Below are 24588 nucleotides of genomic sequence, written 5' to 3'. Positions count from 1 at the left end.
TTTTCATCCTTTTATTTCTTATTTTGCCCATTTGACCAGAGCCCATTTCCCATTAAACTAATGAAATATTATCTATAAATTGGCATGCCCAATTCTTGCTTTTAACTTGTGAAGGTTGCTGCTTACCTGCACCTGACTTCCATGTGCTTTCCTTCCTTGATTTACCCTCATTTCATCTGGAAAGCCTTAGTGATGCACCAATTATCCTGTACCCTCACTTTCATCAGAGAGAGAGAGAGAGAGAGAGAGAGAGAGAGAGAGAGAGAGAGAGAGAGAGAGAGAGAGAGAGAGAGAGAGAGAGCAGTATTGAGTTAATGTCATTCTGATCATATCAACTCGGTCAAAACTTGTACCAAAAGTCTTCATCACATGTAGCCAGTGTCCAGCTCCACTCCCGCTTTAATATTTCCTGCTTTGACAAATAACAAAAGCTGGACACGATAACGAAGAGGAAGATGTCACCATAACCAATAAATCGACATGTGGTATTTGTATATGTATAATGTCTCATTGATAAGAGATTTAGTAACAGATAGTTATCATAAACATATGTACATCCATTCTGTCTTCACAGACAACCTTATGTTGCGGCAGTAGACGGCGCTGTACCGCAGTAGTCTTGTAGCGGTGGTGGTGACAACATTGGTGCCTATACTGACCCTTGCACACCCACACCCCACACCCAAAGACACACACACACACACACACACACACACACACCCACACAAACGTAAAGTGAAGTGTTGCTATATTACCGACAGTTTTCAAGGACCACCAAGAGGCAATCAGTATGAGAAACCGTGCAAGCCTTCACCACACTGCCTAATCTTCGTCTATTAAAGGTATTTATAAGGCTATTCACTTAATGTTAGGTTTTCTTTACATATGAGAGTGAAAACAGTACGCAAATATTTTCAAGTAATGGTATAAGGACCATAAAAAAAAAGCAAGGCGTCTGTATTACCCTCTCATATTTGTTTCCTTCACTTACCCTCGGCCAAACATGTGTCACAAGGTAGCCACCAGTCTAACATTTCATATCCCATGGTCAAAATTTCTCTCTGTGGCTTAATTTTGGTTTGGTGAGATGATAAAGGCTATATATGGATGTCCCGCCGCCGGTGTTGCCTCCAGGCCGCTTCCCCCCCCCGACGGTCCCCTAGCCAACACCCTACACCCGCCCTCACCCACCCGTCACCAGCCAGTTGGGTCAAATACTTTTTTTCGAATATTTCCTGACGCTAATATTACGCTTCCATGGTGTGTTTTATGGTTTCTATAAATGTTTCGTTGTGTTTGAAGTGTGTTCCGCTCCTGTGATGGGTAAATATGTGGCGTTTAGTGGTGTTTCATGGCGTATGTTAAAGGCTTTTTAACGGTCAAAATTTCCCACTTGGAATTTTGAGCTTTTTCATTTCAAGGTATAACTGAGCCATTATGGTGTCAAAAAGTCGGTTATACTCTTTTAAGCATGAAATCAATCTATTGAGTGAAATATGTGTACTTTGAAATGGTGTTCGGTGCTGTTGTATAAAGCTCTTATTTTTCTTTATTTAATTTGCTCACGTTTCTGCTTCTCGGTCTAACACGCTGTAGAAGGCCCTAAAAGATAGGTCAGACTCCCTGAAATGTGATAAAATACACGCCAAGTGAAAATGGCTTGATTTTATAGGACATTTTAAGAGATTTATGGGTTAAAATGTTTTTGTACTTTTAACGTACTTAATTTATACCTTTTTTAAAAACCAGTTAAGCTGGAGATATTTTGATACTTTGAAAATTTGTTTAAATATTTATCACGTCATAAAAGAACAAGCATTTGGCCGTGGCTTCGTTCTTTCTAAAAGTCATTTTTGAAATCAAATTATTTACGTAATCTAACTGAGTCACCCCCGTTCCCGTTCTCTCTCGGATGACCACAGCCCACCCAGGTAGTGGCTGGCGCCACTTTTCCAAATCCACAGTTCGTCGATATTTTGCCTAATATCTAGTGATTTCTACGTGTTTTCGTGGGTTTCTAGGTTCAGGTGTTTAGATAATTGTAGCAGAAAGAGGAAGAAAGTTGAAATAAAGGAGGATAAAGAGGAAGAGAGGAGAAAGGGAGGAGGAAGAGCAGCAGCACCAAAGCCATAATACTTAAGTCACCCTCCGTTTCCTGAATATTTTGTCTAATATCTAGTGTTTTGATGTGTTTCTAGGCTCAGACGTGTGGATGGAAGGAGTAGGAGGAAGGAGTAACAATGGAGAAAAATGAAGAAAAAATGAGAAATAAAGGTGGAATAGGAGAAGGAGCCAAGGTGTAATATTTAGGTAAGTGTCCCTTTTAATCCTAACGTTCTTTATAATGCATACTGTTGGTTTTGGGATAGATTTGGGGTATTTTAAGCTTGTTCATTAGTGTTGCAGGCTGTTTGGAGTGTTAAAAGTATGTTTTGGGGTTCATTTCGTGTGTTTTCAGTGTGTGTTAGATCTTTTAGATATATTTTACGTATATTGAGAGAGTGGATTGAGGTGTGTGTGAGTATTAGCATGTTTTGAGTGTGGTTTGGGAGAACTTTGAGGAGTTAGTTGGTGTTCTGAGTGGGGTTTGGGTTTATTTTGAGTGTTATAAGTGGTGGGGGATGTGTGTTAGTGGTCTTTTGGGTGTGTGGGGTTGTTATTTCCGTATATATTGGGTGTTTCTAGTGAGTTTTGTGTGTTTGGAGGTATTTTAAGCTAACATAACATAACATAAATAATAGGATAAAAAAGGGCCACCATGGCCCCCCATCTAGGTTATCCTGTATCAGACAAGATCAACCTGCACCTTCCTGGCCTCCCTCCCACTCATGGTTCTGCTGGTGTCCTAGCTCCCACCCTCTTTCTACAGCTGGACAGAACCTGAATATATACTGATGGCTCCCACTCCCCTTCACCCCCTTCCACAGCTGCAGCCATCTATTTACCTGCATCCTCTACCTGCACGACGTGGAGGCTCCCACCAGACACCGATGTCTTGACAGCGGAACTCTATGCCCTTCAGCAAGCCCTCAACCACCTCACCACACTCTCCTCTACAGGCTCAGCAGTTATTTATACTGACTCCCTCTCCTCCCTGCACCTCCTTCAATCCCGCCATCCAACCTCATCCACCTTCCTCGTTCACTCCATCCAGCGGACGCTGCTACAGCTTCCCACTATGGGTTGGGGGGTAACCCTACAGTGGGTTCCATCCCACTCAGGCATCCGAGGAAACGAGGTTGCCGATGCTGCGGCCAAGATGGGCTTGTCGGAGGTAAACATCACTCCGCTCCCTCTCCCTCTCGCCACCGCCAAGCGCATTATCTCCAGAAAATGTCACTCCACCTGGGACACCTCCCTCAACACTGCTCTCCTCACCACTTCTCTGGGCCAGTACAGGTGTAATTCCTCCCCACAACCCTGGATGCGACAGCAGTCCCGTGCACTAGACGTCGCCCTCACCCGTCTCCGCCTGGGCCTCACCAGACTCACTGCTCACCTGCATCGCCTGCATCTGTCCCCTGACCCATACTGCCCATGGTGCAGGACTGTACCTGAAACCATCGAAAACTTCCTTCTCCACTGCCCACGCTTTCACTCTCACCGTGTTGTGCTACGTTCCCGACTCCTTGCCCTGGACGTGGCAACATTCGACCTGCCCACCCTGCTGGCGGCAGCAGGCGTTCACCCGTCACGGCAACCCACTGTCATCCGCCTCACCTGTGCCTTCCTCAAAAAGATTGATCAGCTGTCACGCCTGTGATAACATCACGGGCCTCCTCCAGGGCTCATAGGATCCAGCAGATCTTCACGGCCCTCAACACGAAGAAGAAGAGAGGCGATCAGCTGTGCCAAATTACCTTTCTGCTGTCATGGTAAGTGCTTTGCCGTGGTGTCGGTGGCGTGTGAGGGCGTGGGCGGCAGAGAAATGGGTGAATTAAGATGTTGGTGTGGCTTGGCAGTCTTGGGGGCTAGTATATCTTCCAACCAAAACTACTGGTGTACCGCTGGACCGCTCGGGGACTGCAGGACAGCTGGCTAGTTTTAGATGCAGAACCTAACTCCATGAAGACCTAGCCAGCACTACCCATACAGACGATGACCCAAGATTTGTTCAAGCGATTCCTGGGTCATCGTCTGAATGGGCACTGTTACCTAGGTCTTTATGGAGTTACATTCTGCATCTAAAGCTAGCCAGCGGTCCAGCAGTACACCGGTAGTTTTGTCTGGAAGATGTAGAAGTAATCCCAAGACAGCCACGCAACACCAACTTACTTTTTGTATAATCCCGTGGTGTGGGCGGCGGCGAAACAGGTGAAACAAGACGGTGGTGTGGTGTGGGTGTCTTTGGGAGAGTGGAAAGGAGTGACTGATGAGAGAGAAAGGGTGTCTGAGGATAGGATGTGTGAATGTGAGAGGATGGGATGTTGGAAAAATGGAAGACCTCAGCAGGGAAATGAATGTCTGGAATGTAGAGGTAGTCTGTGTAACTGAAACCCAGCTAAGAGAGAGAGTAGAACTGGAGGCAGAGAGTTTTAGAATGATAGGTAAAGGTAGGAGTAAGCAGCAGAGGAAGGGGGGAGGGGTTGGAGTAATGGTAAGATTAGATGCAGGCGTGGACATAGAGGAGATAGACGTAAGGGAGTGTGAGATGAGTGAGGATGTTATGGCAGTGAGATTAGAGTATAAGGTAGGTAGGGACAGAGAGAAAATAATATTAATTGTGTGCTACATGACCGTTGAAAGAGCAGAAGCGAGAGCTGAGAATGAAAGAAAATATAGGATTGTTGAAAGGCTGGTACAAGAGAATAAGAATGAAAGAGTAATTGTGATGGGGGACATGAATGGTCATATAGGAGTATTGGGTGAGGAAGTAAATGGGAATGGACAATTGCTATTAGATTTTGTGGAAAGGAATGAGCTTGAGATTTTGAATGTGACCATGGCAGAGGGTAGAGTGACATGGTGTGGAAAGGAAAGTGAATCTGTTATTGACTACATGGTGGTTAACGACAAAGCGAGGGAACGAGTGAAAGGCATGTGAGTGGATGAGGAGAGAAAGATTGATGTAGCGAGTGACCATAATGTTATGGTATTGGAGTATGAGTGTGTGAAGGAGAAGGTAAAAGTGACTACACAGGGGAAGGGAAGGTGGAAAGTTAAAGAGGCAGACTGGGATAGTTTTAGAGAAGCGATAGAGAAGATGGAATGGAAGACTGATGAGAACGGGCCACAGACAGAGAGAGGAGTGGATGAGTGTAATAGGAGTCTAGTTAGGAAATTAACCATAGCCGCAGAGGAGAGTATTGGTAGGACAGAACCAAGAGGTAAAGGGAGAGAAAGGAAAGGGAAGAGGTGGTGGAACAATGAGATAGACAGGGCGAGGAAGGAAAGAAGGCAACTGAATAGGAGATGTAGGAGCCTTAGAAGGTACAGACAGAACAGTGAGGTAGAGAGAATAGAGTATGATAGAGTGTGGGATGAGTATAGGAGTAAGCAGCAAGAGGTGAAGGCATTAATCAGGAGAGCCAGAGGGAATGAGGAGAGGAAAATTATTGAGGAACTTAGGAGAAAGGGTGAAGAAGGAGGTAGGGAATGGTATAAATTTTTAAGAGGAGAGGAAGGTAGTAAAGTAGACCATGTAGAAGAGTTAGTAGTGAATGGAAGGAGAATTTGGGAAAGGGAGGAAATGATTGGAGAGATAGAAGAGTACTGGAAAACTATTGGAGGAGTAAATGAACCAGCTAGGAACTTAGGAAACATCACCCTAGATAGGAAAATAGAGGAAGGAATGAATGAAGAGATCAGTATGGAGGAGATTGAGAGGTATGTAAAGAAACTAAAGAGAGGTAAGGCTCCGGGTATCGATGGGATTCTGAATGAATTTTACAGAGAGGGTGGTCGAGAAGTGATTGAGGGGCTGCATGAGTTGTTTGGAAGGATCTGGAGGGATGAAAGAGTGCCAGCAACCTGGAATGAAAGTAGAGTAACACTTATTCATAAAGGAGGTAGTAAGACTAGGAAGGAAATTAGGAACTATAGACCAATAGCAGTGTGTGATTCAGTGTGTAAGATATTCTGTGGCGTGTTGAATGAAAGACTGAGTGAAGTGATAGAAAGAAATAGGGTAATGGGTGAGGAACAGAATGGGTTTAGGAAGGATAGAACAGGTGAGGATAACATGTATGTAGTAAATAAAGTGATAGGGAGAGCGAGAAAGGACGGTAGGAAGAAGTATTTAGCTTTTCTAGACATAGAGAAGGCCTATGATAGAGTAGATAGGAGAATGCTGTGCAAGGTATTAGAAAAGTTGGGGTGAGTGAGAAGATAGTGAGAATCATTAGGAGTATGTATGAGAATACAAGAGCGGTGTTTAGTATGGGGGATCTGGTGACTGGATGGGTGAGTAATGAGAGAGGAGTGAGACAAGGCTGTGTTCTTTCCCCTTTACTATTTGGCCTATATGTGGAGGAGATGGCAGCGAGTGAGGCGAACAGGATTAGGAGTGAAAGTGGAGAATGATGTGCTGAGCATTCTCCTGTATGCAGATGATGTGGTGGTCCTTAGTGAGCACCATGCAGAGCTGCAGGAAATGCTGAACGCTGAGAGTGAGTATGGAAGGGATTTTCACGTTAAATTCAGCAGGAAGAGTAAAGTATTAGTAGTAAATGGGGATGCGTTAGACAGGAACAGGACATGGATGCTGGGTTGGGAGGAAATAGGAAGAACAAAGGAGTACAAGTATCTGGGTATTTGGGTGGATGAAAGAGGGTGTGAAAGGACCAAGCAGGAAAGAATAGCACGGACTAACCAATGGGTGGGGAGGCTAGGTAGTGTAGCACGGTGCAGGGCAAATAAGTATGAGGTAGTTAGAGGACTATGGAAGGGAGTAGCTATCCCAGCATCATGTATGGTTTAGAAACAACAGTGTGGACTAGGAAAGACCTGAATAGGCTAGAGGTGCTGCAGAACATGACAGGCAGGATAGCGTTAGGTGCCAACAGGTATGTGGCAGTGGAGGCGATCAGAGGAGATATGGGATGGAGTACATTTAGAGAAAGGTTAGCTAAGGCAGTGTTGAGGTATAGGGTTAGACTGCAGAGGATGGATGAGAGTAAATGGGCAAAAAAGGTGTACGAATGGAACGTGTATGGACAGTGGGCACAGGAGTCGTTTAATATAGAAATTTAGGTGGGTGAAATAGGAATGCTTGTTAGAAGAGCCATAGGACATGGAAGTGTAGATGCAAGTAAGAGAGAAATCAATGGGCGTGTAGAAGAGAAAGGAAAAGCAGAGTGGAGGAGGGGGATGAGTGAGAAGACAACGCTAGAATGGTATCGGAGAAAGGACCGGCCTAGGTGTGAAAGTTTTTATGATGGGAGCCGCGGGGGGGAACTGCTGTTCAGAGCCAAGACCAAGTCCCTGGAGGTGAACAGCAGAGTGTATAGGTGGAAGAATGGAGGAAGCAAGGTGTGTGAGGTATGTGAGACGGGTGTGGATGAGACAGTAGAACATTTGATGCTGGAGTGTGAGGGATATGGGTGTGCAAGAGACAGGATGTTAGGTGTAGTGACAGAAGAGATAGGAGTAGAAGCATGTAGTGAGATGAGAGAGAGGAATGCTAGGGAATGGATGGAGTACCTGGTGGGGCTGTGTGTTGAGAGACAGGTAAATGGTCGGGTGATTGAGGGTGTGAAAGATTTCTTAGAGAGTGCCTGGAGGGAATGTATGAGAATGATTGAAAGGCAGGGACCTCTCAGGGACAGGGATGGGGATGGGGAACAGGTGTGAATGTGATGAATGATGAGGGAGGGGGGAGGGAGGGAAAGCTTTAATGCTTCAAACTTCCTGCCCCGTTCTTCCATTTCCAGGTGTGTATGGGAGAACGCCGATCCAAAGGTTACACCGACAGCAAGTGCTGGGTGACTCCCAACTCAAGCTCAAGCTCAAGCAGGGTGAGTGTGTTGTCCGTCCCCCTTTGTTATTTTGTACCATTTACTTATTTGTTTTGTTGCTAGAATGAGGTCTGTCAGGAAAAAGACTTGCAAGGTGTGCAACTTCACTGGCAAGGTTAATGCTGAGGAGAAAGGTGGGAGATGTGCGGAGCAAAGTAGTGAGGTTCTGTGTGGGGTATGTAGCCAGGAGGTGGAGGACAGGGATAATGGCCTGCAATGCCACCTGTGCCATATGTGGCTACATGCCCAATGCGAAAAGGTGGGAGTTGGGCTGTATAGGGAACTACAGAAGGAAGAGGAGATGCCTTGGGTGTGCACTAGGTGCATCGCCCAGGCGAAAAAATATGCGGAGACGGTGAGGAGGATGCGGGAGGAGAGAAAGACTGGTGAAGGAACAACACAGGCTAGACAGCGAGATCAAGACGCTAATGGAGAGTCTTGGTGCGGTGGAGAGGGAAAATAGGTCCTTGAGGGAAGAGGTGAGGAACCTGAGGAAAAGTCAGGAAAGAGAGGCCGAGGTTTTCAAGGCGGGGACAGAGGAGGCTGGGAAGACATATGCTAATGTAGGTAAGCGTATGCTGCCTGCCCCAGGCAGAGGCCCAGAGTGTGTGACATGAGGCACAGCGAAACTCGTGGCGCTCCGCCTCACAATTAGCAAGTGTTCTCGTGGGCCCTTCCTTGTGCCGGCCTGCTGACGGAGGGAGAAGGGAGAGAGGTGACCAGAGGAGGCTTGGGAGGAGAGAGAGCGGTGAGACAAAGGTAAAGAACAGAGATATGTGAGTGAGTGTTCACCATTTGAGCCTGTAGCTACAGGTAATGCAAGGTTGACTCGGCTTGTTTGTTGGGGCTGCTCCCCCCAGGACCCCCTCCAAGAGTTATTCACCACACCAAACATTATTACCTCCTAGAACAGGTACATTTTTACAATAACACGAACAGCTCACTTCTCGATGAAATGTTTTGTTTTTTCTAGTGGATTTTGACCTGTTTGGAATGAATGTGCACTGTTTCCCTCGCAAAGCTTTATTTATTTATTTTATTTTATTTATTTTTTATCCTTCCCCCTGTGGCTCTTATGGAAATATGATTTTGCTCTTAAACAAACCCATTTTTTTTTTTCTTTTATGTTAGATTTTGACTTGTTTTCAATGAATATGCACGTTGTTTTGGCTGTATTTTTTTTTTTTTTTTTTTTATACCACCCCTTTCTCTCGCATCTATTTGGAAACAAGAGTTTGCGGTAAAATGAAGTTTTTTTTTTTTTTTTTTTTTTTTTTTTTAGATGAGTATATTTTTTCATGTTTCCAATGAATATGCACTAACCTAACCTAACCTAACCTCATCTAACCTAACCCAACCTAACCCAAACCAACCCATCCTAACCTCATTGCAATGGCTAAGCTATGCGCAGGAAGTCATTACCTTATTGGAATGTAAGAAGTGGCCATGCACCTCCAAGTCTTATCTCTGAGTGTGCAGGGTTTGTGGCACTTGGGGCACACCACCGCACTAGGAAAACACTGTGCTCCCTTAGGAACTGTACACTTTTTTGTCTTTTTCAAAAAAGTGTTGAATAGCAAGGAAGTAGTGCACGCTACACCCAACACACGGTGACATCTTCCTAACACTGATTCAAATAGTTCAAATTGAACCGCTTCTCCCGCCACACCTTGAAATACCACACTAGGATTGGCTCAATAAATTCCACCTTTTTATTGGCTACTGCATTCATGTTCAAACAAAACAACCAATCACCCTCATAATGTGTCAAGCTTGCACTGTTTTTTTTTTTTTTTTTTTTTTTTTTTTTAACAATTTGTAGCGTGTTTAACCAACTGGCAAGTGGACGGCATTTTTTCTCTATTGTTTTTATTCCCTTGACCAGCTTTTATCTTCAAAAAAAATGAAAAGGAGAGAGAGAGAGGGGTTATACTGTTGGGTTTCATTAGTAACCTTAGATGGGTTGTGAGTACTGGGCAGGCGGAGACGCCCCGCCCCCCGTCCCTGGCTAGAGGATTGTAGTGTTGGGTTTGGATAGTATTAGTCTTGGGTGGCACATATGTTACTATGATACTCCTCCTTTCCCTCCCACTGGTCCTAATTGTTAGGCTTAAAACCTCTGCCATTCCATCTCCGTACTGTACCACCTCCACAAATATATCCTCTCCAGTCATTACCAATACTCCTCCTGCTTGTCCCCTTCTGTCTCTCCTCCAAACATTATATCCCTGCTCTTTAAGATTCACTTGGTCGTCTTCACTTAACTTTGTTTCTGTTATACCTACCACGTCTGGTCCTCTTTCCAATGTATCATCTCTCACTTCCAACCTTCCTGATGTAAACCCATCTATGTTTGTATACATGACTCCTAATGCTTTCCTTCCCCTTCCCAAATATACCATTTCCTCAGCCTCATCTCCAGCACTCTCCAGTTGGATTTCTTCATCTCACTCTCTGTCCTTCTCTCGTTTTTTTTCCATAGCTTCACTTCTCAGTCTTCTCTCTCTTTGTCCCTTTCTTCCTAGTTCATATCTCTCCTCATCCAAATGTTGTTATATTCTGTCTTACCAGGTAGCTTTCCAGTCCTCACTAAGATTACTTCCACCCTTACTTGTGATCTCATTTTAACTTTTAGTGGTCTTTTAGTCCCCTCACTGTATTTACAAAGTCTGTATATTTCTTCTATTTCTTTTCTATACTCAGTTCTGTGTGTGTGTGTGTGTGTGTGTGTGTGTGTGTGTGTGTGTGTGTGTGTGTGTGTGTGCGTGTTTCACTGTTTGATCTGCTACAGTCTCTGACGAGACAGCCAGGCGTTACCCTCGGACGAACGAGCTCAGAGCTCATTATTTCCGATCTTGGGATAGGCCTGAGACCAAGCACACACCACACATCGGGACAACAAGGTCACAACTCCTCGATTTACATCCCATACCTACTCACTGCTAGGTGAACAGGGCCTACACGTGAAAGGAGACACACCCAAATATCTCCATCAAACCCTGGTCCTCTGGCATGTGAAGCCAGCGCTCTAACCACTGAGCTGCCGGGCGTGTGTGTGTGTGTGTCTGAGTTTGGATAGCAAATGCTTAGTGTTTGAAATGTTGCCTTCTTCCCCAGCAAGTGTGGACATTTTTGGCAACGTGGTGTTTTTGGGTGGCAGAGATGACACGCGCTGATTTACTAGTAAGACAAGGGATGGAATGGTTAGCAAGACAATTGTGGTCTGGTGACGCTTACAGTGCCGGGTTTTGCTGAGAAATGTAGCCTACGAGTGTGAGCAGGTAAACGTCCCTAGACACGACCACTTCCCCTAAAGACTCCCTAAATCAGATCCTAGGCCAGTAACGTGACATAATAGCCCCTTCAACGGTAGGCACCATTACTTTTATTTGATTTTTTTATTATTTTTTTTATATCTATTTTTTGATACAGTGTTAATCCAAGTTTAGTTAAGACTGGTTAGCATCCCTGAGGGGATCCAGGTTAGGTTAACATGCTTGGGGTGGTTCCAGGGGGATGCAGCGCCCTGGTAGGTTAGGTTAGGTTAGATGGTAAATATCAAGAAGAGGCACACTGCTCTGTTTGTTAACCTCTTCCCTAGCAACTCAGCGATCTGCACTCTTACCAACCCCTTCTCCTGCACTGAGCTGCTTCTGCTCTTTTAGACAGGCTGGAATGAAAAGTTTTTCATCCTATCAACTTCTCTCCTCTAACTTACTGACTATGCAGTCTCTCTCTCTCTCTCTCTCTCTCTCTCTCTCTCTCTCTCTCTCTCTCTCTCTCTCTCTCTCTCTCTCTCTCTCTCTCTCTCTCACCACAGTGTTGCATCTCTTGCTGTCTTCTACAGCTATTTTCATGCCAACTGCTCTTCAGTTCTAGGTAACTGCATGCCTCCCCTCCTCCTCTATCCTCCCACCACTACTCTTTCTTCCTTCTCTCACCTCTAATCTGTCCACCTCTCTAATGCAAGAGTTAACCAGTACTCTCAGTCATTCATTCCTTTATCTAGTACACTGATGGACTTCTCCATCTATTCCATGCATTTGTCTTGCACTGTCTAGCCTTTTCACATATAGCATTGTACCACTCCTTCCCTTTTTTGACAGTTTACTCTTCCCTTCGGTACATACTTCTCCACTGCAGTATTATATATCTTGATAAACTTGTTCCATTTCTTCTGCAAATCTTTTTCATCTTCAAAACATTTCCAGCTCACACCCTCAAAGTATCTCCTTATTTCTTCAAAAATTGCTTTGTTATATCTATATCTTTCTATTTTGTGCCCCTCATCTATTTTTAATATTTCTATACTCAGACTTATTTCAACTAGTATGTGATCGCTTTTTCCTAATGGGCATTCATAATTCATTTTTTCTATGATCTCTTCGTCACTGGTGAACAACAAGTCCAATCTGGATGGTTTAACCTTCCCACTTATTCTAGTTTCACAGTCAACCCATTGTGTCATTAGATTGTCAACAGCCCAATTCATCAGTTTATTGCTCCATGAATTCTCTCCTCCCTGAAAAGTTCCTTCCTCCCAATTGATTTCTTTGCAATTAAAATCTCCAATGACTAATACATCCTTGTCTTGTGATACAATCCTTTCCATCTCATTTATTGTATCTTCCAACAAAGCCTCATGCTCATTTCTTGTCCATGCATTTGTCAGTGGTGGTAATGTAAAGCCCTGCATATATCATTGACTTTCCATTTCCATTTTTCTCTTCAACCTGCACAATCTCAGAATTGTTTTTACTTGTTTCCACCATGTCCACTCTAACACTTTTCCTTGTTAATATCATCACTCCACCTCCTCCCTTACCACGCCTGTTTTTCAACCATATATCATAATATCCATTTCCAACGTCCGGTATTTTCCACTCAGCCTTCCACTTTGTTTCACACAATACTAACATATCCGGCTTAACTCTTGCTAGGAACTCCTCAATCTCTAACATTTTTGACATCAATCCATTAATATTGGTATAACAAATTTTGCTTGCCTCCTGATAAATTTCTTTCTCAACCTTAGATCTCTGACTCTCCAGTAAAACTGCTCCTTTTCTTCTTCCGTCCTCATAGTTTTTTTTTAATTAGCCTCTGTGACCAATTCCTTTACTCTGGTTCTCTCCTCATTCAAATCTTTGTTGATCCATACATTTTTAAATTCATCATTTCCAGCTAACTTCCATGACCCATTCAATACTACTTCTGCTTGTACTTGAATTGCGTGTGTGTGTGTGTATTTACCTAGTTGTAGTTTTACAGGGCCTGGGCTTTATGCTCGTGTGGCCCCGTCTACATATCCACACTTATCCAATATTTGTTTAAAACTATGCACACTCATTGCTGACACCACTTCTTCACTCAAACTGTTCCACGTCTCAACACATCTTTGTGGGAAACTATATTTTTTAACATCTCTCAGACATCTTCCATTTCTCAGCTTTTTACTATGTGATTTTGTGCTTTGAATGTTATATTCTTCTCTCAGGATCAGTTTCTCATTATCCACTTGGTCCATTCTGTTGATCAATTTATAAACTTGTATCAGATCCCCTCTCTCCCTTCTGTGTTCCAGGGTTGGTAGATCTATAGCCTTTAGTCTCTCCTCATATGTCATCCCTTCAAATTCTGGGACCATTCTTGTAGCCATTTTTTGTAGTCTCTCCAACTTCCTTATGTGTTTCTTTTTCTGAGGAGTCCACATTACTCCTGCATATTCCAATCTGGGTCTTATAGTACTTATCAATTTCTTCATCATTGCTTTGTCCTTTTTATATGTAGGGAAGAGGGGCAGCAAAGGGCAAAAAAAAGAAATTAAAAAAAAGGTCCACTTGAGTGCTGGCTTTCTAAAAAGTGTAAAAAGTTCCAAAACCGTCAGCCAAAGTAGGGGAGCAAATTCCTCGATACCTCCCTCTTAAAAGAAGACAAGTTGTAGGAATTTGGAAATACAGATGCAGGGAGGGAGTTCCAGAGTTTACCAGTGAAAGGGATGAATGATTGAGAGTACTGGTTAACTCTTGCATTAGAGAGTTGGACAGAATAGGGATGAGAGGAGGAAGAAAGCCTTGTATAGCAAGGTCGCAGGAGAAGGGGAGGCATGCAGTTAGCAAGATCATTAGAACAGGTACCATGAAAATAGCGATAAAAGATAGAAAGAGATGCAACATTCCGGCAGTGAGAAAGAGGCTGAAGACAGTTAGTCAGAGGAGGGGAGTTGATGAGACGAATAGCTTTCGATTCCACCCTATCAAGCAAAACTGTGTAACTGGAACCCGCCAAACATGTGAAGAGTACTCCATACAGGGACGGATAAGGTCTTTATACAGAGTAAGCAGTTGGAGGGGCGAGAAAAACTGGCGGAGACGCCTCAGGACACCTAACTTGATAGAAGCTGTTTTAGCAGGCGATGAGATGTGAAGTTTCCAGTTAAGATTATGAGCAAAGGACAGACCGTGGAAATTCATTGTGGAAGAGGGAGACAGTTGAGTGTCATTGAAGAAGAGGGGATAGTTGTCTATAAGGTTGTGTCGAGTTGATAGATGGAGGAATTGAGTTTTTGAGACATTGAAAACTACTAGATTTTCTCTGCCCCAATCGGAAATTATAGAAAGATCGGAAGTCAGGCTTTCCGTGGCATCCCTGTCTGATCTGTTGACTTCTTGAAGGGTTGGTCATCTCTGAAAGAACGTGGAAAGTTGTAGGGCGGTATCATCAGCATAGGAGTGGACAGGGCAAGAAGTTTGGTTAAGAAGGTCATTAATGAATAATAGAAAGAGAGTGGGTGATAGGACAGAACCCTGAGGAACGCCACTATTAATAGATTTAGAAGAACAGTAGCCGTCTACCACAGCAGCAATAGAGCGGTCGGAAAGGAAACTTGAGATAAAAGTTGCAGAGAGAAGGATAGAAGCGGTAGGAGGGCAGTTTTGAAATCAAAGCTTTATGCCAGACTCTATCAAAAGCTTTTGATATGTTCAACGCTACAGCAAAAGTTTCACCAAAATCTCTAAAAGAGGATGACCAAGACTCAGTAAGGAAAGCCAGAAGATCACCAGTAGAGTGACCTTGATGGAAGCCATACTGGCGATCAGACACAAGATTGTGAAGTGACAGATGTTTGAGAATCTTCCTATTCAGGATAGATTAAAAACTTTAGACAAGCAAGAGATTAAAGCTATAGGACGGTAGTTTGAGGGGTTAGAACGGTCACCCTTTTTTTGGAACAGGCTGAATGTAGGCGAACTTCCAGCAGGAAGGAAAGGTAAAAGTAAATATGACAAAGTTGGAAGAGTTTGGCCAGGCAAGGTGCAAGCACAGAAGCACAGTTTTTGACAACAATAGAAGGGACCCCATCAGGTCCATAAGCCTTCCGAGAGTTTAGGCCAGCAAGGGCATGGAAAACATCATTACGAAGTGTTACGTTCACCAGTTAAACGGGTAAGATTGGCATCGGGGAGCCGGTGAACAATAACAATGAAAAAAAACACTGCAGTTCAACTGGTGAGGAAATGCAAGGGGGGCACTTTAAAAACCTATTCTAATAACCCAATAATGAAACTGACATACACATAGATATAACATGAAACACAGGAAAATGACATACACATATACATATAACACAGAAATAAATACAACAATAAAGAACCCAACTTAATACCTAACAATAATCCTAATCCTATATGGAGGCAATGTGGAAAAAACGGACGAGGGGAAGTGATACTTATGCGGAGTCGCAGTGGTGAAGTGCTGGGTGAGGTGGATCCCATGGTAGTCCAAGAGGCGTTGTGTTCACTGGTTGAGGCCTGGACCTCAACTGACTTTCCAGGAAGCCGACCTTGCTTTAACACTTCCGCTGGAGTCGAATGGGGCCGCGTGAATCCAACTTCGGGACAGTAGCAGGGTTTCATGAGACGGTGACGTGGAAGGGGAGGTGGAGAGGTGGCGAACGAGGTAGCAAGCGGAGAAGGTGATGGTAGTGGAGTATGTTACGGGCGGGCCGTAACAAAAGAATTTGAATTGGAGACATGAAATAGTCAGAAAGAGGAGGAGAGGGAGGGACAAGCCCAGAATCATCCAAGGTGGAGTTGTGAGCAAAGGTTTGAGAAGAGTTCAGCTTTAGAGACAGAAGAGATGGCAGTGATGCCATCAGGATGAAATAAAGGAGGGAAAGATGAAGAAGTGAAGTTATTTGAGATGTTTTTGGCTAGATGCTTGAAGTCTTGGGGGGAATTAGAGTTTGAAAGATTTTGACATTTTCTATTTATGAAGGAGTGTTTGGCAAATTGAAGAACAGACTTGGCATGATTGCGGGCAGAGATATAAAGTGTATGAGATTCAGGAGATGGAAGGCTCAGGTACCTTTTGTAGGCAACCTCTCTATCATGTATAGCATGAGAACAGGCTGAGTTAAACCAAGGTTTAGTGAAGGTGTAGTGAAATGCTACTCCAATATTCCTTAGCAAATTATATGTCTCTGAAAATTCTATCAATATGGCTTACTGGTTGATTGTTTTCTTCCATCGTCACTCCTAAGTCCTTTTCCTTTTTTACTTTCTCCAGTTCTACTCCATCTCCCATCTTATAGATTCTCACTGCTCGTTTTTCACTCTCTCCCATTTCCATGACATGGCTTTTGCCCACATTGAATTCCATTTCCCACTTTTGTATTCCATTCCCAGATCTCATTTAGGTCTTCCTGCAGTATTTCACAATCATCTTTTTGCTTTATAACTCTGCACAGTTTCGTATCATCCGCAAACAGATTTATGTAGCTGTTCACTCCCTCTGGCATGTCGTTAATATAAATGAGGAAAAGTATTGGTGCTAATACAGACTCCTGCGGCACTCCACTTTCTACTGCTCTCCACTTGGACTTCATATCTTCTCCTGCACTGAGCTTTTTGTGCTCTTTTAGACAGGCTGGAATGAAAAGTTTTTCATCCTATCAACTTTTCTCCTCTAATTGATTGACTGCGTGCAGTCTCTCTCTCTCTCTCTCTCTCTCTCTCTCTCTCTCTCTCTCTCTCTCTCTCTCTCTCTCTCTCTCTCTCTCTCTCTCTCTCTCTCTCTCTCTCTCTCTCTCTCTCTCTCTCTCTCTCTCTCTCTCACCACAGTGTTGCATCTCTTGTTGTCTTCTACAGCTATTTTCATGCCAACTGCTCTTCAGTTCTAGGTAACTGCATGCCTCCCCTCCTCCTCTATCCTCCCACCACTACTCTTTCTTCCTTCTCTCACCTCTAATCTGTCCACCTCTCTAATGCAAGAGTTAACCAGTACTCTCAGTCATTCATTCCTTTATCTAGTACACTGATGGACTCTCTGCCTGCTTGTGTGTTTGCACCTTCCTGGGACTTGAACTCTTTCAAGAGAAAGGTTCCAACACATTTATCCTCTCAAGTTTGATTTTTGTCTTTGACATTCACCTTGGCATTTGGCACTCGTGTGTCTTTTTTTTCCTCCTGAGAACTATTGTTGGCCGTGGCCAGTTCCAGTGTCCAGTGGCTCTCAGTGTCCTCACCATCAGTGTTGTTGCAGGTGTCCAGGCTGGGTGCCTTGCTGGGCTCTGACGTGGCTCCATCCAGTTGGCTGGGGATTCCTGCAGTGGAGGGGTGAGGCTGGGCAGCAGTATGAGTGAACAACAACAACAGCAGCAGCAGCAGCAGCAGTCTGCCTCATGTGTGGGGAGGTCCAGGCATGGTGGCAAGAATGACCTGGAGGCAGGCAGCTCCACCCACAGTGGAGAGAGAAAGTTTGTGTGTCAGCAATGTGACAAAACTTTTACATCCAGACAAGGGCTTAGACAACACACCCTGAGATACAGTGGTGTTAGAAATTATGAGTGTCTGGAATGTGGAAAGAAATTCACCACAAAGTCTGAGCTCACCACACACACCCTGAAACACCGTGATGTTAGAAATTATGAATGTTTGGAATGTGGAAAGAAATTCACCACAAAGTCTGAGCTCACCAGACACACCCTGAGACACAGTGGTGTTAGAAATTATGAGTGTCTGGAATGTGGCAAGAAATTCACCAGAAAGGATCACCTCACCACACACACCCTGAGACACAGTGGTGTTAAAAATTATGAGTGTCTGGAATGTGGCAAGAAATTCACCACAAAGTCTTACCTCACCACACACACCCTGGCACACAGTGGTGTTAGAAATTATGAGTGTCTGGAATGTGGCCAGAAATTCACCACAAAGTCTGAGCTCACCACACACACCCTGAGACACAGTGGTGTTAGAAACTATGAGTGTCTGGAATGTGGCAAGAAATTCACCACAAAGGGTCACCTCACCACACACACCCTGACACACAGTGGTGTTAGAAATTATGAGTGTCTGCAATGTGGAAAGAAATTCACCAGAAAGGGTAACCTCACCACACACATCCTGACACACAGTGGTGTTAGAAATTATGAGTGTCTGGAATGTGGCAAGAAATTCACCAAAAAGTCTTACCTCACCACACACACTCTGATACACAGTGGTGTTATAAATTATGAGTGTCTGGAATGTGGCAAGAAATTCACCACAAAGTCTAACCTCACCATACACACCCTGACACACAGTGGTGTTAGAAATTATGAGTGTCTGGAATGTGGAAAGCAATTCTCCCAAAAAGGTCACCTCACCACACACATCCTGACACACAATTTTGTTAGAAATTATGAGTGTGTGGAATGTGGAAAAAGATTTACCACAAAGGGTGACCTCACCACACACACCCTTAGACATAGTGGTGTTAAAAATTATGAGTGTCTAGAATGTGGCAAGAAATTCACCAGAAAGGGTGAACTCGCCAAACACACCCTGACACATGGCGGCATCAAGAATCATGAGTGTGAGGAGTGTGGCAAGAAATTCTTAACCATTGGTGCTCTCAACAGCCACGTCTTCAGACACACTGGCTTGAGGAAGTTCAAGTGTGATGTTTGTGGCAAGTGTTTCAAGACTAAGCCTGACATTACCCGGCATGTGAAGATCCACTTTTGAGGTGGTGTTTTGTGTAGACCGGTGGGGCCACACCCATGCCTGTGGGAGTTTGTGGTGGTGGTGGTGGGCGGTGTGTTTCTTTCTTCTTTTTTCTCTTGAGTTGCTTCCTCCTGACCTTGGCCTGACCTTCCAGCCTTTGCTCCTCGGCACAGCCAGGTGAAGCACGCCTTCAGTGGGAACCGGTCTCCCGAGGGTGTCACCAAGGCTCTCCATCTCCAGCAGGACGTGGCGGAGGTCAAGATGGCAGGCAAGCAAGCAAGTAAGTAAGTAAGTGGAAGTAAGAATGAAAACATGAGTGGTGGATGTGATTGGAGTAGTGATACCTTATTCCATTACCTAACCTGGCAGTGCAAGTACCATGTCAGAATCAAAACTAAGGACATTGTCAGTCCTAGATACACCTTTTAAAAGACAGACAGACAGACAGACAGACCAGCAATTAGGGCACTCCCCTTCACCACTGGGGGTGAGGAGGTGTGAGGCTCAGCATTCCAGTGTGTGCAGTGTGTGTCCTGTCCACTGCCTTCTAGACAAGAAGGCCTGAGTCTACGCGGGCAAGTGCAGCCGTGACGTCATCGAAAGAGTCCGCTCTTTTGCAGCTCAGCCAACCTCACCAGTGTCAGTGGACGGACGTACTCCATCAGGATTATAATTTTTTTGCTTTTGTTGCTGGATTTCATACAAGGTGAATGTTATATGTATCAGTATTTATTAGAGTCACAGTAGAGATAGGAATCTTATTTGGATGTTGAAAGTCTACCTACAGTAGGCATAAAATAATATGGTGAGGGTTAGCCATGTCGGTAATCCCAGCTCGGCATGCTTAATTAAAATAATACGGACTAACAAAGCAATTTTCATTGAAGATAATCTCACTCCTTGTTATGTATTGATATTGTATACTATAATGAGAAAGAGAGATTCTCACTGTCACAGGAAAAAGAGGAAGAGAAAATGGAGGCGTTTGAAATTTAACGGTTGAGTGCTGGTATAGGGCTAGCTTATTTTGAGTGCTTATTCTGAGCTAATTATGAGCTGAAATGAGTAGAGAAGATGCAGCGAGTATGATAAAAGAAGGAAGTATGTGTGAATCTAAAATGAAAGGATGCAGGAAGTGCAAGTACAGGCAATCCCCGCTTAACGAAGGGGTTACGTTCCTAAAAAACACTTCGTTAAGCGAAACGAACCGATTATAACCCCTGACTTGAACTTCCACTGAGAGTAAACAAAGCGAAAGTGCATCATAGTACAGTGAAAGGTTTAATGAAAGTGAAAATTATGAAGTTTAACATTTAGGCAGTTAAATTTAAATTTAAGTCATTATAATGTACACTAATGTATGTATGTACATAACTTTATAATGTTGATGATCTTAAATTTAAAAAGGGAGGGAAAGTGAAACGGAAAAGACACTAACCAGCAACCTGTGGAATGTAGACAAAGGGCACATCATTGTACCGCATACAAAACTTATGTACCACATTTCCACAAGGCTTTCCATTTTATCTATTGTAGAGTCACAATTTCAGGTGGTTCTTTTAGCTTGCAAAAAAGATACAGTCTTACCAGCCTTCTTCATAGTCTGCTGACTTGAAAATAGTAGAGACAGTATATGGAGTCAAGATGGTGGCTAGCAATGCTGTAGTTTTCTCGCCTCTTTCATGTCTGTGAATAATATCCAGCTTCACTTCCAGAGTAAGAGACTTCCTGGTCTTCTTAGGAACGCTAGGCCACATTGCAGGGCGTTTTGGTGGTAAGTTGAGTGAGTGAAGACGAGCTGCTGCTGACGCCGTTATGTGGTGCGTGTTGTCCACGAGAGGCTTTATCTTAATTCTACAGATGTCTCAGAATTTCTCCTGAGGCAGGCCTTAGTATTTGCATCTCCTGGTGTATTCAAAAGCTTGTTGGCTTACGTGATACAGTGGGGCTTTCAAACTTGGAAAAAATTACCTGGATAAAACTTCATTATAACGAGTTTGCTGTTTGTTAAACGAGCAAATGGTAGTAAAATGAAACCTTCGTTGTAACGAAATGTCATTGTGTGAACCTTCGTTAAACGGGGGTTGCCTGTATATGGGAAGTCAACAAAGAAGACTTGTGCCGAGAATGTGAGGAGGAAGCGAGCCAGCGACTTAATTGGAGTGTGGTAAATGCAAGTATGAGGTAGAGGATGGAGCAGAGGCTATACAGTGTAATAGATGTGACCTGTGGTACCATAGGAAGTGAGTGTATGAGAGAATCTGTATCAAGAGATGACGAAGGCATGCGAAACACATCAGCCGCGTTACATCGCCTGCTGCCTCCGCCACATGTCATTCGCCTATGGTCGATTTTTTTTTTTTTTTTTTTTTTTTTTTTTTTTTTTTTTACATTACAAGGGCACTGGCCAAGGGAAAACAAAGTGTTGGAAAAAAAAAATCCCGCTGGTTGCCAGGCCCTGTTAAGAGGAAAGTAGGAGAAAGAGAAAAAACAAAAAAATCTAAAAGGAGGGTCCAGTTAACGTAAGAGGTGTCTTGACACTCCTCTTTTGAAAGAGTTTAAGTCATAGGCAGGTGGAAATACAGACACAGGTAGAGAGTTCCAGAGTTTACCAGTGTAGGGAATGAAGGAGTGAAGATACTGGTTAACTCTTGCATTAGGAAGATGGACAGAATAGGGATGAGAAGAAGTAGAGAGTCTTGTGCAGCGAGGCCGCAGGAGGGGGAAGGCATGCAGTTAGCAAGTTCAGAAGAGCAGACAGCATGAAAACAGCGGTAGAAGACAGATAAAGATGCAACATTGCGGCGGTGACTTAAAGAATCAAGACAGTCAGTTAGAGGAGAAGAGTTGATAAGACGAAAAGCTTTAGATTCCACCTTGTTTAGTAAAGCTGTGTGTGGATCCCCCAGACATGAGAGCCATACTCCATACACGGGCGGATAAGGCCCTGTACAGAGCAAGCAGCTGGGAGGGAGAGAAAATGGACGAAGACACCACAGGACACCTAACTTCTTGGAAGCTGATTTAGCAAGAGTAGAGATGTGAAATTTCCAGTTTAGATTTTTAGTGAAGGATAGACCGAGTGTGTTTAATGTAGAGGAGAGGGAAGTTGAGTGTTATTGAAGAAGAGAGGATAGTTGTCTGGAAGGTTATGTCGAGTAGATAGTTGTAGAAATTGAGTTTTGAGGCATTGAACAAAACCAGGTTTTCTCTGCCCCAATCAGAAACAAGTGAAAGATCAGAAGTTAGGCGTCCTATAGCATCTCGCCTTGAGTCATTTAATTGTTGTTGGTTTGGGCGTCTGTTGAACGCTGTTGAATAATGCAAGGTGGTATCATCAGCATAGGAGTGGATAGGGCATTGAGTCAGATTTAGGAGATCATTGATGAATAATAGAAAGAGAGTGGGTGATAGGACAGAACCCTGTGGAACACCACTGTTGATAGTTTTAGGAGAAGAACAGTGACCGTCTACTACAGCAGCAATAGAACGATCGGAAAGGAAACTGGAGATGAAGGTACAGAGAGAAGGATAGAATCCGTAGGAGGGTAGTTTAGAAATTAAAGATTTGTGCCAGACTCTATCGAAGGCTTTCGATATGTCAAGGTCGACAGCAAAGGTTTCACCGAAGTCCGTAAAAGAGGATGACCAAGATTCAGTTAGGAAAGTAAGAAGATCACCAGTAGATCTGCCTTTACGGAAACCATACTGGCAATCAGAGAGAAGGTTGTGAGCTGATAGATGCCTCATTATCTTCCTATTAAGGATAGACTCAAAGGCTTTAGAAAGGCAGGAAATCAAAGCTATAGGGCGGTAGTTAGAAGGATTGGAGTGGTCACCTTTTTTAGGGACAGGTTGAATGTGAGCAAACTTCCAGCAAGAAGGATAAATAGAAGTAGAGAGACACAGATGAAAGAGTTTGACCAGGCAGTGAGCGAGTTCGGAAGCACAGTTTTGAGAACAACAGGAGGGACTCCATCCGAACCGTAAGCCTTCCGAGAATCAAGGCCAGAGAGGGCCAGGAAAACGTCTTTATAAAGAATTTTAATTTTAGGGATGAAGTAGTCAGAGGGTGGAGGAGTAGGAGGAATATGCCCAGAATCATCCAAAGTTGAGTTGGTAGCAAAGGTTTGAGCGAAGAGTTCAGCTTTAGAAAAAGAAGAGACAGCTGTAGAGCCATCTGGATGAAGTAAAGGAGGAAAGACGAAGAAGTAAAGTTGTTAGAGATATTATTGGCTAGATGCCAGAAATCTCGAGAGGAGTTAGAATTGGAAAGACTTTGACATTTTCTATTGATGAAAGAGTTTTTAGTAAGTTGGAGAATAGATTTGGCATGATTACGGGCAGAAATATATAGGGCATGAGTTTCAGCAGTTGGATGGCTACGGAACCGTTTGTGAGCCGCCTCTCTATCATTGACAGCACGAGAACAAGCAGAGTTAAACCAAGGCTTTTTAGCTTTAGGGTTAGAGAAAGTATGAGGAATGTATAGCTCCATGCCAGAGATAATCACCTCTGTTATGCGCTCGGCACAAAGAGAAGGATCTCTGACATGAAAACAATAATCATCCCAAGGAAATCAGAATAGTACTGCCTTAGTTCCTCCCACTTAGCAGAGTTAAAATGCCAGAAGCACCTCCGCTTAGGCGGGTCCTGAGGCTGCACTGGAGTGATAGAACAGGTAACGGAAATTAGATTGTGGTCGGAGGAGCCCAACGGAGAGGAAAGTTTAACAGAGTAAGCAGAAGGGTTGGAGGTTAGGAAAAGATCAAGAATGTTGGGCGTGTCTCCAAGGCGGTCAGGAATACGGGTAGGGAACTGCACTAGCTGCTCTAGGTCATGAAGGATAGCAAAGTTGAAGGTTTGTTCACCAGGTTGGTCAGTGAAAGAAGATGAAAGCCAAAGCTGGTGGTGAACATTGAAATCCCCTAAAATGGAGATCTCAGCAAAAGGAAAGTGAGATAAGATGTGCTCCACCTTGGAAGTCAAATAGTCAAAGAATTTTACATAGTCAGAGGAATTAGGTGAGAGGTATACAGCACAGATGAATTTAGTTAGAGAGTGACATTGAAGTCTTAGCCAGATGGTAGAAAATTCTGAAGATTCAAGATTGTGGGCACGAGAGCAAGTGGTGTCGTTAACAACGTATGCGCAACATCCATCTTTGGATTGAAAATGATGATAGAGCAAGTAGGAGGGAACAGAAAAGGGGCTGCTGTCAGTAGTCACAGACAACTGTGTTTCGGTTAGGAAGAGAAGATGAGGTTTAGTAGAGGAGAGGTGGTGTTCCACAGATTGAAAATTAGAACGAAGGCCACGAATGTTGCAGAAATTGATAGTGAAAGTATTAGATGAAGTGTCAAGACACCCAAGGTCGACAGCAGAGGGCAGTCCGACCTGGGGACATTTATGGTCCCCTCCCCAGAGGGGGACTCCGAGGCAGGGCGTGGTGAAGCCATTATTAAATTTTGATTTGAAGAGAGTGTAAAAGTGTAAGGTGTTGTAGTGTAGTGTAGGAAGTAGTAGAAGTTGTCTTTAGAGGGCAGGCTGCAGCTGCTCAATTGTATAAATGAAACCACAAAGGGAACCGGGAAGAGAGGACACGGGGAATCACTCAGTCTGCAGCACTGCCTACATCCCCATAA

The 24588-nt window shown here is 43.9% G+C and overlaps 1 protein-coding gene across 4 annotated transcripts in view; it reads left to right on the top strand.

Moving 5' to 3' along the window:
- The first annotated feature begins 2251 nt into the window (after window positions 1–2251).
- LOC123500366 (52 kDa repressor of the inhibitor of the protein kinase-like) overlaps window positions 2252–24588 on the top strand; it is a 31752-nt gene continuing 9415 nt past the window's right edge. For 2 of the 4 annotated variants that reach the window (XM_045249085.1, XM_045249084.1), the window contains exons 1-2: window positions 2893–3875; window positions 7872–7955. In XM_045249085.1, the coding sequence (XP_045105020.1) occupies window positions 3873–3875; window positions 7872–7955 (87 nt within the window). In that variant the 5' untranslated portion in view covers window positions 2893–3872. Of the gene's footprint in view, window positions 2311–2892; window positions 3876–7871; window positions 7956–17498; window positions 18071–18523; window positions 19220–24588 lie in introns of those variants that run through there. The other 2 variants (XM_045249083.1, XM_045249086.1) reach the window with 2 other exon arrangements.

The sequence above is a fragment of the Portunus trituberculatus genome, unplaced genomic scaffold (assembly GCF_017591435.1).
Source record: "Portunus trituberculatus isolate SZX2019 unplaced genomic scaffold, ASM1759143v1 PGA_scaffold_205__4_contigs__length_1045770, whole genome shotgun sequence".
Lineage (NCBI taxonomy): Eukaryota > Metazoa > Arthropoda > Malacostraca > Decapoda > Portunidae > Portunus > Portunus trituberculatus.
The sequence above is the reverse complement of the archived record's forward strand: the minus strand, read 5'-3'. Positions and strand labels throughout refer to the sequence as shown.